This window comes from Heterocephalus glaber, unplaced genomic scaffold (genome assembly GCF_053883595.1).
Source record: "Heterocephalus glaber isolate CG9 unplaced genomic scaffold, H.glaber_assembly_v1.0 deba00000470, whole genome shotgun sequence".
Taxonomy (NCBI): domain Eukaryota; kingdom Metazoa; phylum Chordata; class Mammalia; order Rodentia; family Bathyergidae; genus Heterocephalus; species Heterocephalus glaber.
In genome coordinates this window covers 2270304-2285606 of record NW_028258145.1, presented here as the reverse complement: position 1 = coordinate 2285606, position 15303 = coordinate 2270304, and the positions used below count along the sequence as shown (strand labels likewise).

General features: G+C 52.5%; 1 protein-coding gene across 1 annotated transcript; it reads left to right on the top strand.

Moving 5' to 3' along the window:
* The first annotated feature begins 298 nt into the window (after positions 1–298).
* Astl (astacin like metalloendopeptidase) lies at positions 299–13792 on the top strand. The gene is made up of 9 exons (XM_004844724.3): positions 299–498; positions 1308–1433; positions 3021–3082; positions 4294–4387; positions 4808–4925; positions 5541–5722; positions 8590–8671; positions 8747–8901; positions 12137–13792. The coding sequence occupies exons 1-9, from the start codon at positions 444–446 to the stop codon at positions 12568–12570; spliced, it is 1308 nt and encodes a 435-aa protein (XP_004844781.2). The 5' UTR covers positions 299–443; the 3' UTR covers positions 12571–13792.
* The last annotated feature ends 1511 nt before the right edge of the window (positions 13793–15303 follow it).

The window sequence follows — 15303 nt, the reverse complement described above, 5'->3', positions numbered from 1 at the left end:
AAAGGTGTAGTGACTTTCCCTCTGTCCACATATCCTGGGGGACCTTGGAGTCTCAGGCAACTTTTCCCATGTCTTTGTTTGAGGCAAGGGACAGAAAAGGGGTCTCCCCAGCTGGAGGGTGAGGGAGCCCAGCCAAGAGGACCTCAGCTGCCCAGAGCGTCCTTCCACAATGCTTCTCTGCCCTCTGGTGGCAGGAGGGGACCTCAGAGGAGCCCACACGCCCATGTGAGCCTGGACAGGTGTGACCGGGGTCTGGAAAGGCCGGGGCCTGGGCTGGGGGCCACAGGTGGAAGGGGGAGGGGTCACAGGTGGAGGTGGTTGGGGGCTGCAGGTGGGTGCTGGAGAAGCTGCTATTTAAGGGGGGGTGGTGCTAAGTCTGGGATCTGACCACCTTGTCCTGCTGGAGACCAGTCTTGCTTGCCGAGGGGTCGTGGGGACCGGCCATGGGGAGCATGGGAGGCCTGTGGTCTTGGGTGCTGGGTCTGCTCTCCTTGCCAGGTAAGCAGCTGACTCGCCCTGACAGCACTTGCTCCAGCCTCTAAGGTGCAGAGAGAGGCCAGGAAGGGGAGCAGGGGCCGCAGGGAGCTTCTGTGAGCTTCCATGCTCTCTGGGTTGTTCCTAGAAGGACCTCTGGCTTGGGGAGGGGGCCCTCAGAAACCCTGGGGGCATCAGGGAGCAGGTGTGCCCCAGACTCCCCTGTATTGGGGTGGGGGTTTCCACACCAGCCTGGCTGGGGCCAAAGTCAAGTCCCCCAGGCTGAGCTCATTTCCCAAAAGCCTGGGTTGAGAAAGGCAGCCAAGGATCAGGGTCTGAGGCTGGCCCGGTGCTGCCATCGGGCTTAGACCCCAAGATCTCTTGACCCCCCTCCCCCCAATTCACAGCACATGCCTTAAAAATTTTTTTTGGTGGCAGTGGGGATTGAACCCAGGGCCTTTATACTTCGTTACAGCCTCAGGTCCCTTTTAAATTTTTCTATTGAGATGGGGTTTCCCTAAGTTGCTAAATTGCCCAAACTTGCCATCCTCCCACCTCAGCCTCCCAGAGTACTGGAATTATAGGTCTACACTACCAGCCTGGCTCGAACATGAGTTTTAGAGCCTAGGGTTAGTCCCTTGAAGGGCCCCCCTTCCTTGAAGTTCTCTGGCCCTTGGCTCCTGTTGAGCCGAGCTGGGACCAGAAAGGCCTCAAGAGCTCAGGTGGGGCAATTGCTAGTGAAGGGCTGGGGCTTCAGCCACCCCAGGTCCTGCTGTGCTGTTTCCACCGGGACCCTCAGGGCACCCATGTGTCCGCACTGTGTGTTTGGTCAGGTGTGATCCTCGGAGCACCCTCAGCATCCCGGTGTGCAGGAGTCTGCAGCGCCAGCTTCTCAGAAGACCTCAACTCTGAGGGGACCCAGGTGTCCTGGGACAAAGACATCCCTGCAATTAACCAAGGTGAGGACACTGCTCCTTCTGGAGGGGTATGACACTGTCCTAGGGATGTGAAAACCACACTAGCATTTGATGTGCAGGAAAAGCTGGGAGGAAATAAACGTACCAGCTCGCTCAGCTGACTCTAAGCAGGAGGAATCCTACTGGCCAATGCTTAAATCTTTTTCTGCAACTTTTCAGGTGGACTGTTGTCATTTTTGGAGGGGGAGGTTTTCTGGTGATTGAACCCAGAGCCTTCTCAGTGAGCTACTTGCTCAGCTCTTTTTATTTTGAGACAGTGTTGCTAAATCACTAAATTGCCAGGCTAGGTTTGAACTTGTGATCCTCCTGCCTCAGCCTCCCAGAGTGCTGGATTACAGACATGCACCACCACACCCAGCTAAGACTACAGGTTTTAAAATGGCTCTACAAGAGTATAAGACCTTGGGCTCTCTGAGCCTGGAAGTTGCACTAAGTCCTTAGCAGATGTTTGAGAAGGTGTCAGTTACCCTGGCAGGGACAGTCTGCAGGTGTAAGCAGACCTGCGGCTCAGGGCTTCCCACTCTGGGTTCTCAGCTAAGAACGAGGACACAGTCAGCACGAAGCGTTGGGAGAGTGGGGTAATCTCACCCTCTGATGGGGTCTAAGTGCATGCAGATGGGATCTAGTGGATGTGACGGTCATCCTGTGACCTGTCCCCTTCTTTCTCTGTGCTGGCATGGAGCCCCCACAATTGCTGAGCCTTTGGGGGACACCATTCCCCTCTCCGGTCATTGTGGAAGGTCTGGAGGGAGCCAGAACCTTGATGCCTCCCATGGCCCTGACTTTCAGATGCTATGGGGACGCTCCATGCTAGTGACCCCAGTGTTCTCCAGGGGTCCCTGATGTGGCCCTGCCTGAGAAGCTGGGTGCCCCCAGCTGCTGTGTGTGATGGCTGTCAATGGCTCCCAGCTGGGCTGGATCCCAGGAGAGGCCTTTGGGAGGCCATGCCTTCCTGTTGGAGTGGCCCACAGTGGCTAGAGGGATACAAGCCTGGCCACTCCCTTGAGGTGGGACAGGGCTGTGTCCTTCCCTGGTGCCTCTCCTTCAGAAGTCACTTGTAGGAGGGGTTGAGAAGCTGGACAAGCTGGGCCGGGCAGGGCATGCAGGAGCCAGCTGTGTGGCCTCCTGTGGCAGTGTGGTTGAGGTTCTGTTCCTTGGCAACTTGAGGGTTCTGGTTGTGACGGAATGAGTAGGGCGCTCATGGGGATGAGGTAGGGAGCCCAGGATAGGCTCTGGGGAGTGCAGTGTGGAGTGGGGCTGGAGGACCCAGCTGGAAGAAGCCACTTCCTAACCATGGATGACTCCAGTGGGGATAGGAGCCTGAGGGAACCATGGACCATGTCTGACTAGAAGGACATGATCATGCGCTGGGACTCAGAGGGGCTTTGCAATTTGCCCAAGGCCACCCAGCCTCAGAACTCAGCTTGGAAGCCCTCTCTCCAAGTCGAGGGATGCACAGACCTCAGGGCTTTGGGACCTGGCAGCTGAATGAAGCCCTGCTGGGCCTGCCCCTTCAGTCAGTGCCATGGGGGCCATAGGCCCACAAACCTCCTCGTGTTCTTCTCCCAGGGCTCATCCCGGAGGAGACTCCAGATGGCAGCTTCCTGGTGGAAGGGGACATCATCCGGCCAGTGAGTGCACACTCCAGGGCCCTCTGAGCTTGGCCGTGTGGTTTGACATGGAAGGACTTGTCTGTCACAGCAGACACCTCTTGCTGTCAAGGTCAGGGTGGCTGTTTTATGAGGAAAAGCAGCATGGGCACCAAGGTAGGGTGGGTGCTGAGGTGGCACAATTTTCAGCCAAGGAGAGCTTCCTGGAGGAGGTCAGAGCCCTCATGACCCTGCTGGGGACACTGCCAGGGCAGATGCTAAGGAACAGAGAGAGAAAGACATGAACACAGGCTGCAGAGTGGCCTGGGGGTGGGAGGTGAGAGCCTGGGTGGTCTTGATGCCTGGGGGAAGCAGAGTGTGAGGGGGAATGTGGAGAGACTACCTTGGTGGGGGATGAAGGCCATAGGGAAGAGGCTGTGGTGACAGGAGTGGCTCGTGGTGGAAAGGAGCAGTACTGTCAGGTGTGGTGGTGCACCCTGTCATCCCAGAACTTGGGAGGCTAAGGAAGGAGGATCTCTGAGTTCAGGGCCAGTTCAAACCACATAGTGAGATGCTGTAGAGAGGGAGAGGGGGAGAAGGGGAGAGGGGGCGGGCAGAAGGTCCTGCTGGTGTGAGGTGCCCCCTAGAGGTGAGATGGGAAGCTGAGGCTGGCAGGTTGCTCAGAGCCTGGGGCAGGGCAGGCTGTGTCCTGGGTTACGGCAGTGAGCGTGGGGAAGAGGGACCCTGAGATCCTGTAACCCAGGCAGGGTAGAATCAAGTCCTGACTTGGGCAGCTGGTGGGGCAAGGCAGTGTGAGCAGGAAAGAGTTCTGGTGGGGGAGGGATGGGGAAAGGGTGTCACCCTGGTGGGACCCCAGCTTTCCCTCTTCAGGGTGGTGCTGCTTTGCCCACATACTAGCATGGGGATGCAGACTGGAGCTTGGAGCTCCAAGCCAGGACACCTTAGGGGGCTGGGACCTCTGGCCCACCTCAGCCACCAATCTTGTGTTTACCTGCACGTCTGTCATCTTCGACAAGGCTGGTGTCTTGGACATCACCATCCCCAGCACCCACCCTACCTTGGTGCCCATGCTGCTTTTCCTCATCCCCTTAACTTCTTGCACTTCACCCCCTGGCCCATTCACCCCCATCCCACCTCTCATGTTCTAGTGGCCTAGGGTGTGGTGCCCTTGGGGGCATGAAGCTTTGGTGGTCTGTGTCCCCAGAGATCCCTGAGCTGCCCTCTCTCCTCAGAGTCCCTTCCGGCTGTTGTCGGTGACCAACAATAAGTGGCCCAAGAGTGCTAGTGGCATCGTGGAGATTCCCTTCCTGCTCTCCAGCAAATATGGTGAGTGAGCGTGGCATGGGCCTCTCTACACTGAAGCCTCTTCTTGCCTGGGATCTTCTCTTCCCTTTTCCTATGTGGCCACATCCCTTTTCCCCACCCACAGAGCACTTCCAGGGAGACTGGGAAAAGCTGACTGCACTAGGGGGACATATGGGGGTTGTCTGTCCCCTCAAGATGCGTGGTCACATTAGATTCCCCCAGGGCCATGGCAAACCCTGTGAATTTTGTGTGCAAAGGATCTGGGTTGAGACTCCTTTGAATCACCTGGTACCTCTCCCCACCCCTGAAAATCTATGGAAAAATTGTCTTCCACAAAACCCCCCAAAATTTTTTGTACCAAAAAATGTAGGGACCTCTGGCCTAAAGGGGGCTTGGGTCCTGTCCGTGGCAGGGACTCAGCCCAGGGTGTGTTGTCTGCAGATGAGCCCAGCCGCCGGGTCATCCTGGAGGCATTTGCTGAGTTTGAACGTTTCACGTGCATCCGGTTTGTTGCCTACCAGGGCCAGAGAGACTTCATCTCTATCATCCCCATGGCCGGGTAAGTGTCCCAGGGGCGTGTTGGAGAGACAGAGCCTGTGTCTGTGTGTGGCCTGGAATGCACTGAGCTGTGGTCTAAACCCTGTTTTTGAGCTGACCTGGATTCCTGCTCCCCACCGACTCCAAAGGGTGTGCCTGGTGTGAGTGTCCTTGTGCCCCAGGTGGGGACCCTTGCCTGCAAGTCTCGCATCTCCCAGAGGCTTTGTGGGAGACTCTGGGCAGGTCACTTGAGTCCAGGGAGAGCCCTGAGTTCTGAGCCCCTTCTCTGAGGTGGGGAGTGGCATACCTAGTTTGGCAGGTACCTGAGATGACAGGTGTGAGGGCTGTGACCTGGGGTTCTGACGTGGGTCTACTCAGCTGTGTCTGTTGTTCCTGTGAATGTCACTTCCACCTCTTCTTGGTAGCCCAGGCCAGCAATGAGGCTTCATTTGCCCATTTCCCCAAGGCCAGGCTGTCAAGGGACTTGGGAAAGTACTGGAAACCTGGGGCTAGAGTTCAGATGGGGACTGCCTATCCGGTGCTTGTCCATCCCAGGACCTGGCAAGAAGGGACTGGACCCACTCTGCTCCATGCATTGCCCGTGTGGCACCCAGTCAGCTCGCTCTTGTGTCTGCAGGTGCTTCTCTGGTGTGGGCCGCAGTGGAGGGATGCAGGTGGTGTCCCTGGCACCCGCCTGTCTTCACAGGGGCCGGGGCATCGTCCTGCACGAGCTCATGCATGTGCTGGGCTTCTGGCATGAGCATGCACGGGCTGACCGGGACCGGTACATCCGTGTCAACTGGCACGAGATCCTGCCAGGTAAGCCAGAGGGGCCTGGGACGGGGTAGGGGTGCCCCTTGCTCCCTATGTACTCAACCTGCTGTTATGCTGGATTCTCTACTGGGTGGGTGAAGGCATGGGCTTCACACCAGCCAGGGACACTACTCCAGAGCAGAAGCCCAGGAAGTAGCAGGCTGCCTATGCCAGGTATGGAGGGCAGCTCTGCAGGGCTGGATAGGAGACAGGGATTGATGAGCATGTGGGGCCAGTGCAGCCTGGGAGGCTGGCAGGAGGGGTAGCCCTGCTTGGATGCCAGTGAGCAGCAGCTGTGAGGGGTCAGATCCCTGCCCTTGCGTGCTCGATGGCCTGGTCCTGGAGTAAGGAGAAGACAGCAGCCTGAGGCAGAAGGGTGCAGAGGAGGCACGGCAGGGTTAGGGCATGGAGGAGTCGGGGGCTTTCTGCAAGCAGCTGCTGCTGGCAGGTGACTCCCAAGGGAGAGCAGTGTGCAAGGATTCCCCAGAGCTCAGGACTGAATCAGACCCAGCTGGGGAAGTGTGCATGGGGATGACGGGATACCAATTCTCTCAAGGGCTCCTGGAACACTTGTGAGCATTTGCCTTGTGACAGCATAAAAAACTCCCCATTTGGACAAGCAAAGTTAACACAGATGTTCTGAATGCAGGCAAAGTAGAATCTAGTAACAAAACCCCAACTGCTTTCACTTAGAAGTTAAAAGGAAAAACAAGCCCCGCCCCTTTAAACTCTGAAGTTAAAGAAATTGCAGGGATTCTTAAAAAATGAAAATCATGAAATGCTACATTAAAACCACTGCTTCCCAGCTAAGGCAATGCTCAGGGAAAATGTGTAGATGTAGCTAGTTGTAGCCATAAAAATAGAGAAGACAAATGAATTAAAGATGCCAATTTAAGTTAAGAACAATAAATGAAAGTGGGAGGGAATTAAAGGTAAAAGCATAAATAAGGGGTTGGGAAAGCAGCATTAATTAATGTGAGAGTGGTTCTCCTAACAACACAGTCAGCTGAAATGCCACACCAGGCTGGGGGCACAGCTCAGCAGTAGGTACAGCGCTTGCCTGGCATCCATGATGGCCTGGGTGCCATCCCCAGAAGCACCAAAAACCAAACAAAACCCACCAGTTACCTTAGTGGGGGAAATGTAGTTTCTCCTCATACAGAAAAGTGAGAATATGTTTGCCTTTTAGTGAATGTGTACAGAATGAAGTAATTAACTGCCACAGTGGGGAGGGAGAACTCAGGAAGAGGGGATGAAGTAGGAGGCTTTTACTATGAATCTTTTAATAATACACTTTTGATTCTGATGCATGTATTCCCCATTAAAAAGTATGTTTAAGGGGCTGGGGATTTAGCTCAGTGGTTCTGCCTCCTGCCTTGAGAGCACAACATCTAGAGTTCAATCCCCGGTACCAAAGAAAAGTATGTTTAAAAATAAAGGGGGCTGGGCATAGTGGCATAAACCTGCACTCCCAGCTACTCAGTAGGTTGAAGCAGGAGGATCACAGGTTTGAGGCCAGCCTGAGCAACTTTTGGAGACCCTGTCTCAAAATAAAATAGGAAGGGGGCTGGGGATTTAGCTCAGGGGTTCCAGTGCCTGCTTCGCAAGTGCAAGGTCTGGAGCTCAATCCCCGGTTCCAAAAAACTAAAAATAAATAAAATAAACAGCCATAAAGAATGAGAAACTAGAGACATTTATAACTACATGGATGCATATTGAGGACATACTCGTAAGTGAAATAAATAGGACACACATGTGTAAATACCGAATAGTTTCTATAGCGTGAGAAACTGAAAGTGTAAATAAGGATAAAAATGATTAAAATGAATAATTGATAATTTGAAATAGGAAGAAAAGGTCCAAACGGGTAGGGGAAGTGGGAGGGGAGGGGGAAAGGAAATATTATGAGAAAAGAAAAAAATGGAAACAAAGTCTTTGTAAGTAGGGAAGGATGGAGGGGGTGAAGGGTGCACAGGTAATGGGGAAAAAATAACCAAGATACATCATGTACAGGTATAAGCACCCAATGACAAATGTAAACGTATTGTGTACCTAAAATGTACCAATAAAAGAATTTAAGCAAAAATAAATAAATAAATAAAATAGGAAGGGCTGGGGATGTAGCTCAGCATTCCCTGGGTTTAACCCCCAGTACTGGAAAAACAAAAAACTCTAGGGTGTGCTCTTTCAGGGAGGTGGTAGAAGTACTGGAATGCTGCTCTACTCAGTGATAAGGTGGCTGCTGGTGACCTGGTGGTGGAGTTAGTGTGGAGGTTGCTGCTGCAGGGTCTGGAGCGGGGGAAGGAGGAAGGGCACAGCTACCCTTTCAGGAGCCCACTCAGCAGGGCAGCAGGGAACCCAGCCCCTCCTAGGCCTGGAGGATCCCATGATGGAGGGATGTTGGTCAGCCAAAGCGACAGCAACAAGATGGTGGGGGGTTTGCGGTCTGAAGCAGGATGACCAGGTGCTGGGAGTGAGGCATCATGACCCAGACGGGGGGAAGCAGATCTGTAAAGCTGGGTGGAGGGGTAGTCAGGGCATGAGGTGACCAAGCCACCCTGGTAGCCCATGGCTTCACCAATGCTGTGGGTCTGGAAGGTCAGTCCTCCCCATGCCAGGTGGACTCGAGAGGAGGAAGGAGAGGCAGTAGGAGGGATGGGTGGCTGGCTGCAAGGTCCCTGTGCTTCTGCCTCACTTGGTACAGAGCTTGAGGAGGGCAAGGGCCAAGGACAAGTGTGCAAGGCACACACTTGGCTGTAGTCTCAGACTTCTCAGCTGAGGTGGGTTATAAACTCCCAGAAGTCTCCCCTGCTTCCCTTGCCCATCCACCTGCTCTCCATACATTTCCAAGCTGTTTATTTATTTTTTTAAAGGCTTTGAAATCAACTTTGTCAAATCCCGGAGCAGTAATATGCTGGCACCCTATGACTACTCATCAGTGATGCACTACGGGAGGTGAGCTAGCTCCTTCCTTCCTTCCTTCCTCCCTTCCCCGACACCCCAAGGCTGACACAGCCACCTGGCTTCCAGGCTCGCCTTCAGCCGGCGTGGGGAGCCTACCATCATCCCGCTCTGGGCCTCCAGTGTCCACATCGGCCAGCGGTGGAACTTGAGCACCTCGGACATTGCCCGGGTCTGCAGGCTCTATGACTGCAGCCCAAGCGGTCCCAACCCCCACGGGAGCGGTGAGTGGTGGGGAGGGCCAGGGAGAGGAAGTGGGGGTGACAGGGCACTGGACACACAGCCTGATCAGTGTGGAAAAGGGTATGAGAAAATTTAACATTGCATATGTGAAAAGGGATCCACTTTTAGGCCCACTTCAGAACTCTCCGTCCTGTTCCCAGGAGCAAAGGTCTATCCTTGAATAGTGCTGTCCATCTCTATAGATACTTTACAAACCCTAGATGCTCGAGACACACATACATTTATATATTCTATATATCTTACATTTACATAAAGACATTTTATAAACTGTGACAACATGTGCTGGGATAAGTCCCTGTACTTGTTCGTGATTGGATTTTCATATAAATTTTAGAATTTCACCCCCCAATCAACATTATCAAGACTTATTGAGATTTTGAGTGGGGATTTATTGAAATATCTAGCTCAATTTGGAGAGATTTTAACTTTTAAAACTTGACTATGATTCATATGTATTTAAGGTGTTTTGTTTTGTTTTGTGAGACAGGGACTCATGTAGTTCAGCCTTGCTATATAGCAAGACTCTGTCTCACCCCCCGCCCCCCAAACCCCCCTACTCCTCTTCCCCTGTCCATATGTGGCTTTCATCAGTTGATGAAAATTTGGGTGGTTTCTACCTTTTGGCTATTATGAATAGTACTACTGTGAACATACAAGATTCTGTGTCAACATGTTTCTTTTCAGTATATACCTGGGAGCAGAACTGCTGGGTCTTATGGTAACTCCATCTTCAATTGCTACTCAATTGCTAAACTCTTCCAAAGTAGTGTTTTCCTTCCCACCAGCAAGCAGGAGAGTACTACTTTCTTCACACCCTTGCCCACACTTTTAATCTGTCCTTTTGAGTATCACCATCCTCATGGGTGAAAAAATATCTCATTGTCATTTGATTTGTGTTTCTCTAATGATTAATGACGGTGAATGTGCTAATTGGCCACTTGTGTGTCTTCTCTGGAGAAGGATATCTACAGACCCTTTGCCTGTTTTTCAGTTGGGTTGTCTTTTCCTTGCTGAGTTGTAAGAATTATTTACATACTCCTTATCCATTATTATCATTTGGAAATATTTTCATGTTCTATGGGTGTTTTTTTTCACTTTCAAGATGGTGTTTATTGAACATTTAATTCTGAAGTTCAAACTTTTTCTTTTTTAAATGAATTTTATTTTATTTTACCCCATTTCCCTCCCTCAAACCCTCTCTCCTCCCTGTGTACAAAAGCTTTGTTTCCATTTCTCCTTCTATTTTCACTTTTTTCCTTGTCCCTTCCTTCCTTCCTTTCTCCCTCCCTCCTCCCTGTTCCCCTTCCCATTTGAACACTTTCTTTCCATTTCCCAACATCCATTATACATTTCAGTCCTTTATTTCCACTTTTGGTTTCTCACACTAGAGAAACAATGCAGTATTTATTTATTTATTATTATTATTTTGTAGCAGGGATCGAACTCGGGTCATTGCTCTTGCACAACAATGCAGTATTTAAACATGTGTGTTCAACTTAATTCGCTTAGGAGAATGGTCTCAAGGTCCATCCATTTAGTTATAAATGTCTGAAGCTCATCCTTCTTTATGGCAGAGCAGTACTTCATTATATAAAAAAATCCACATCCTCTTTATCCACTTGTCAGTTGATGGGGATTTGGGGGCTGTTTCTAAGATATAGCTAGTATATGCTGTGCTGTTATTAACATGGGTGTGCATATATCGCTGTGGTATGATGCTTTTTTGGGGGAAAATACCAAGAAGAGGTATCAAACTTTTTCTTTTATCACTGTACTCTTGGTACATGTCTTAAGAAGATATTGTCTAACCCAAGGCTATAAAGATTTATGTCTGTATTTTTTTATGTTAGGTCTTACTTCTAGGTCTGTGATCCATCTGTAGTTAACTTGGGTATAGTATGTATGGTATGAGGAGGGAATCTTTTATTTTTTGCATGTAGCTGTCTAGTTGTCCCAGATTAATTTCCTAAAGATTTTTTTATTTTTTGAGACAGGATCTTACTGCATAGTTCAGGCCGGCCTTGGCTGGGGATTTAGCTCAGTGGCACTGCACCTGCCTCGAAAGCACAAGGTCCAGAATTTAATCCCCGGTACTGGAAAAAAAAAAAAAATCAGGCTGGCCTTGACTCACTGTGTAGCCCAGGCTGGCCTTGAACTCTTAGTGATCTTCCTGCCTCAGCCTCCTAAATGCTGGAATTACAGGCATGCGCCACCACACCCAGCTTTCTTAAAGATGTTTTGCCCTGTATCCACATATCTTACTGTATGAAACATCATATTTTTTTTAATTAAAGGAGATTCTAGAGGTATGGCTGTCATAAGGAGCAGGAAGTTGGGGGGTGGCCAGGAGGGACTGGTCAAGGGAAGGTTCTGTGGAGATAGGAAACATGTCAGTGTGTTTAGGTGTTGAAATGATGACCATCTGGGGAAGAGAAGGGGTGGCTATGGGAAACAGGGGACATGACTGGGAATGTTTGGGAAGGGCTGCCCAGGGCGGGCCTGAGTTCCTGGGACCTTACAGGAAGGGTCAGGAGCAGACTGAGTCTGCACATGGATCTAGAGATAGCTGCCTCAGTCCCTCAGTGAGTGAGGGTGGAGGCCAGAGGTTCGAGGTTCGAGGAGGGGAGGGCCGTGAAGGAGAAGGCAACTGAAGCGTTGCCTAGAGAGATGAAACAGGCAGAGGTGTGGGGCTGGAGGGAGGCGTGTGCTGGGCAGGACAGAGGGAGGACCTCAAGGAGAGCTGTGGAGGCCGAGGCAGGAGGAGCGGCCTGGGCGTGAGGGAGGCGCTGCAGATGGGTCCACCGGAGGGCTCAGGGTCTGGAGGGAATGGGCCACAGGAAGTTTCTAGACAACGTTCGGATATGGGCGGGGCTAGGGTGTCACTGTGCTGGAGCAGTCTGAGGAAGGGTCCTGTGGGTGAGGGCTTCAGATCTGGGCTGATGTCAGGGCAGTCTAGGGCCAGAAGGGGAGGTCAGAGAAGCTGTGGGAATCTTTGGATGGTGACCTGGGGCTCTGCTGTCTTGTTCCTGGCAGAGATGTAGGAGTTTGGGTCTAAATGGTATTAAGCAGTGGCTCAGCAGGGACTGGTGGTTTACCTGGTGGCCTGTGAGCTGGGTTCGGAGTCCTCTGGAGTAAGCTGAAGCCAGCTTGGGCTCTTGGCAGAGACCACGGCTTCCTCCTGTGATTCTGGAACCTGACTCCTGTCTCCTGCTCCAGGGTTCCAGGCCCTTGGCAATGGCAGGAGCCCCACGCCTGCCTCTAGACCCTACCTGCAGAGACTCCTGGAAGCACTGCCTGGAGATTCCAGGAGCTGTGACCCCAGTGGCCCTGGGGCTGGTGGCTGGCACATTGCTGCAGGACCCAGAGAGAACCTGAATGGGTGGGAGCCCCCTGGCAGGAGAAAGTTCAGCATGCAGGCCTTGGGAAGGCTGCCTCAGACCCTGGCTTCTTCCCCAAGGTCAAGGCCCGAAGCAGGGGCCCCAGGCATGGCTCTGGAGCTGTCCTGGCTGGCCCAAGTGCCCACGGACCCTCCAGCCCCATTTCTAGAAGCTGGAGAACAGCTGGCACCTGTCCAGGCTGCTGTGGAGAGCCCAGCTCTACCCGGAGGCTGGGAACCTGGAAGTCACTTGGGAGGGAAGCCTGAAGCTTGAGTTGGTGGCTTCTCCCCAAAGACAGAGTCTGTTCTGCCTAGAGGAGCAGGGTTGGCCAGCCCTTGGCCCCTCTGGGCGGCACCCCTGTCTTTTTTGAAAGCCAAGTATTTCCTCTATAAAACTGTTAGGTTGATAAAAGATTTCATAAAATTGATGTCTTTTTTTGATATTAGGAGAAGAGAGTATGGGTTGACAAATAAGATTCTCATACAAGAACAATACTGTCAAAGACAAAGTGGTGAAATTGGGTATATATAAAACTGCAAAAGCAGCAAGATTTGAAGAGACTACATAGTAGTCTTACATTACATGTCTTTTTTTGTTGTTGTGTTTTACTTTTTGATGTTGCTTTATTTATTCAATACATTTGTTCAGTCCCTATGTCAGACATTGTTCTAGAGACTAGGGATACAATAGTAGCAAAAAACTGATGCTGTCTCAGCTTTTCTGCTGCTCACATTTATTTCAATTTGTATTCTTCAACTAAAAGCATATAGCACCCCTGTCCCAACCTTTTAGCCCCTCTCTTAGAGGCCTGGACTGTTCCCTGTGTCCCTTCCCCAAGGGCTCCTAGGGACAGAGGGGCCTCTAGGTCTGTCGTAGAAGGCAGGCCTGGCTATACTTGTTCTTGTTTTTGCCCCATCCCTTGAGGCTGAAGAGAATGGCAAGAACACAACAACCTGAGTAGAGGACTAAAAGTTCATCTCGACCTCTGCTCACTGTCTCCAGGAGCCCTGCCCTGAGGGGACATGACAGGGGTCACCCCACTTGTCCTCCTTTAGCCAAGCCCCACACCTCCCCTTCCCAAACCCCTGGCTGTCCCTATGAGGTCCCAGGAGCAAAGAGACTCTCTGGGTGGCCCCCAACCCTCAGGGCTACCATGCTGGGGACCTGCAGATAGAGGGGTGGGAGGGGAGCCAGGGCCTCAGCTGTTAGGGGCAAGCAGAAATAAAATTGGGTGCATGCTGTGTTGTGGTGTGCTGACTCTCAAAGGCGAGCTCTGAGGGTGGCCCCTGGGGGTTACATCCTCTTTTCCAGAGGGGGAGACAGGCTTCAGGAAGCATGTGGATCTGCTTGAGGTGGTACAGCTAGGGAGTGGGGCCTGGGGCCGAGATTGGTCCTGAAGTTCCAGTGACAGCGTGGCCTTTGCCAGCTCCTGCAGGAATCACATTCAGGGTCTGTATTGGGGGACATAGAGACATGCTTATGGGTGGGTCAGGACGGGACAGTGCAGAACAGTGGAAGCACACTGGTGTGGCCCCTAGAAGAGCTGTGGGATTTCAGGGAACTCCCCCAGAGTTTAGATACAGGGGAGCAGGGACCCCAGGACCCGAGGGGACCCTGTGCCACTTAGGACAGCGTGTACCTGATGGCCCTTTGTTGTGAGACTGTCCTATACATTGCATGTTTGGCAGCACCTTTGGGCTCTACCTACCTGATGCCAGTCGAAATCTCCCTGCACTGTGCTATGACAGGCAGAAGCATCTCCAGATGCCATCCCGTGTACCTTGTGAGGACTGCTGAGTTAGAGCTGGGAGGAGAGGCTGAGATAGGGTGGTCTCCCGGGCAGAGCAGAGCCTTAGTGTCAGAGGGAAGGGAGTGCTCTGCTGAATCACTTCCCGCTGAGAAACCACCAAGAGGAAGGCAGAACTGGGCCTGGCCTTGGGGGCCACCAGCACCCTGGATGGCTGTGGTGCCTCCTGGAGGTTATGGAGAGAGTGGGAGTCAGGGACTGACCAGGAGGATTTGCCGGTAGAGTGGGACCTGGGCTAAATGGCTGGGACTGGACTGCAGGGCCCAGGGGAGGACTTGTCCTTGGATTCCATGCAGGTGCATGTGGAGGTCAGGGCCTTCGGTGGCGTCTGTCTCTTTGAGGGATCAGGAAAGTCAAAGGGAGGGAAGGAGAGAGGAATACAGGGCTGGAGAGGAAGAAGAGAGTGCTGGGAAAGTTGAGAGATTTGTGGTCCTGAATTTGAAGCGAAGTCAGTCAATGCAGTAAGGGTTCTGCTCCAGGAAAAAGCAGACTGGTCAAAGGAAGAGACATGGGGGATTCAGGCTTGGCCACGCGGTTTTGTTGAGTGTGTTGTGATGTAGGCAGAAGACAGAAGGGCCTGAGGTGGGAGACTGGGCTGTGAAAGATGGGTCTGGAAAGGCTGGGGTGGCTGCAAAGCATGGAGAACAGTCCTGGGGTTCCCTGAGGGCAGGGAGGGCAGAAGCTGCTGGGGTCTCGCCCAAGACACTTCTGCCACCACATCACCTCTGGGCCCGGGGAAGGAGTGACTCCAGGGCTTTTAGCTAAATTGTCTCATTTCCTGTTAGGGTCTTACAGCCAGGGTGGGGACAACGCCCTCACCTTTCTGTAGAAACAATGGCACTGCTAACATGGTAGGTCACTCTTCCCCATGGCCCTCTGTCCGCAGACCCTTGGGCACTGTCTGACGGGGCTCCACTGGGTGTCATGCACATGAAGGAAGAGAGCCCTGGGTGAGAGGAGAGGGGCTGCTCCACTATCCCTCACCATCCAACAGCCTCTCGCCAGATCTGGGACAGGGAAGGATGTCTGCTGAGGAGGGGGACAGTGCAATAAGCTCTTTGCACCTCATCTGGGCACGGGCCCCCAGACAGAAGGCGGGGTGAAGAGGGGTGTCTGGCAGAATAATCAGCACTGGGAAGGACCGGGTGCAAGGATTGGGGCATGTGCAGGCGGCACTGGTTTGGTGGGGCCCTGACCAC

Excerpts from the sequence above, each read along its gene's own strand:
- Astl (XM_004844724.3), top strand. The coding sequence starts at position 444 with ATGGGGAGCATGGGAGGCCTGTGGTCTTGGGTGCTGGGTCTGCTCTCC. Across the intron at positions 4,926-5,540 it reads TCTATCATCCCCATGGCCGG|GTGCTTCTCTGGTGTGGGCC; the intron begins GTAAGTGTCCCA and ends TTGTGTCTGCAG. Across the intron at positions 8,672-8,746 it reads TCAGTGATGCACTACGGGAG|GCTCGCCTTCAGCCGGCGTG; the intron begins GTGAGCTAGCTC and ends CCTGGCTTCCAG.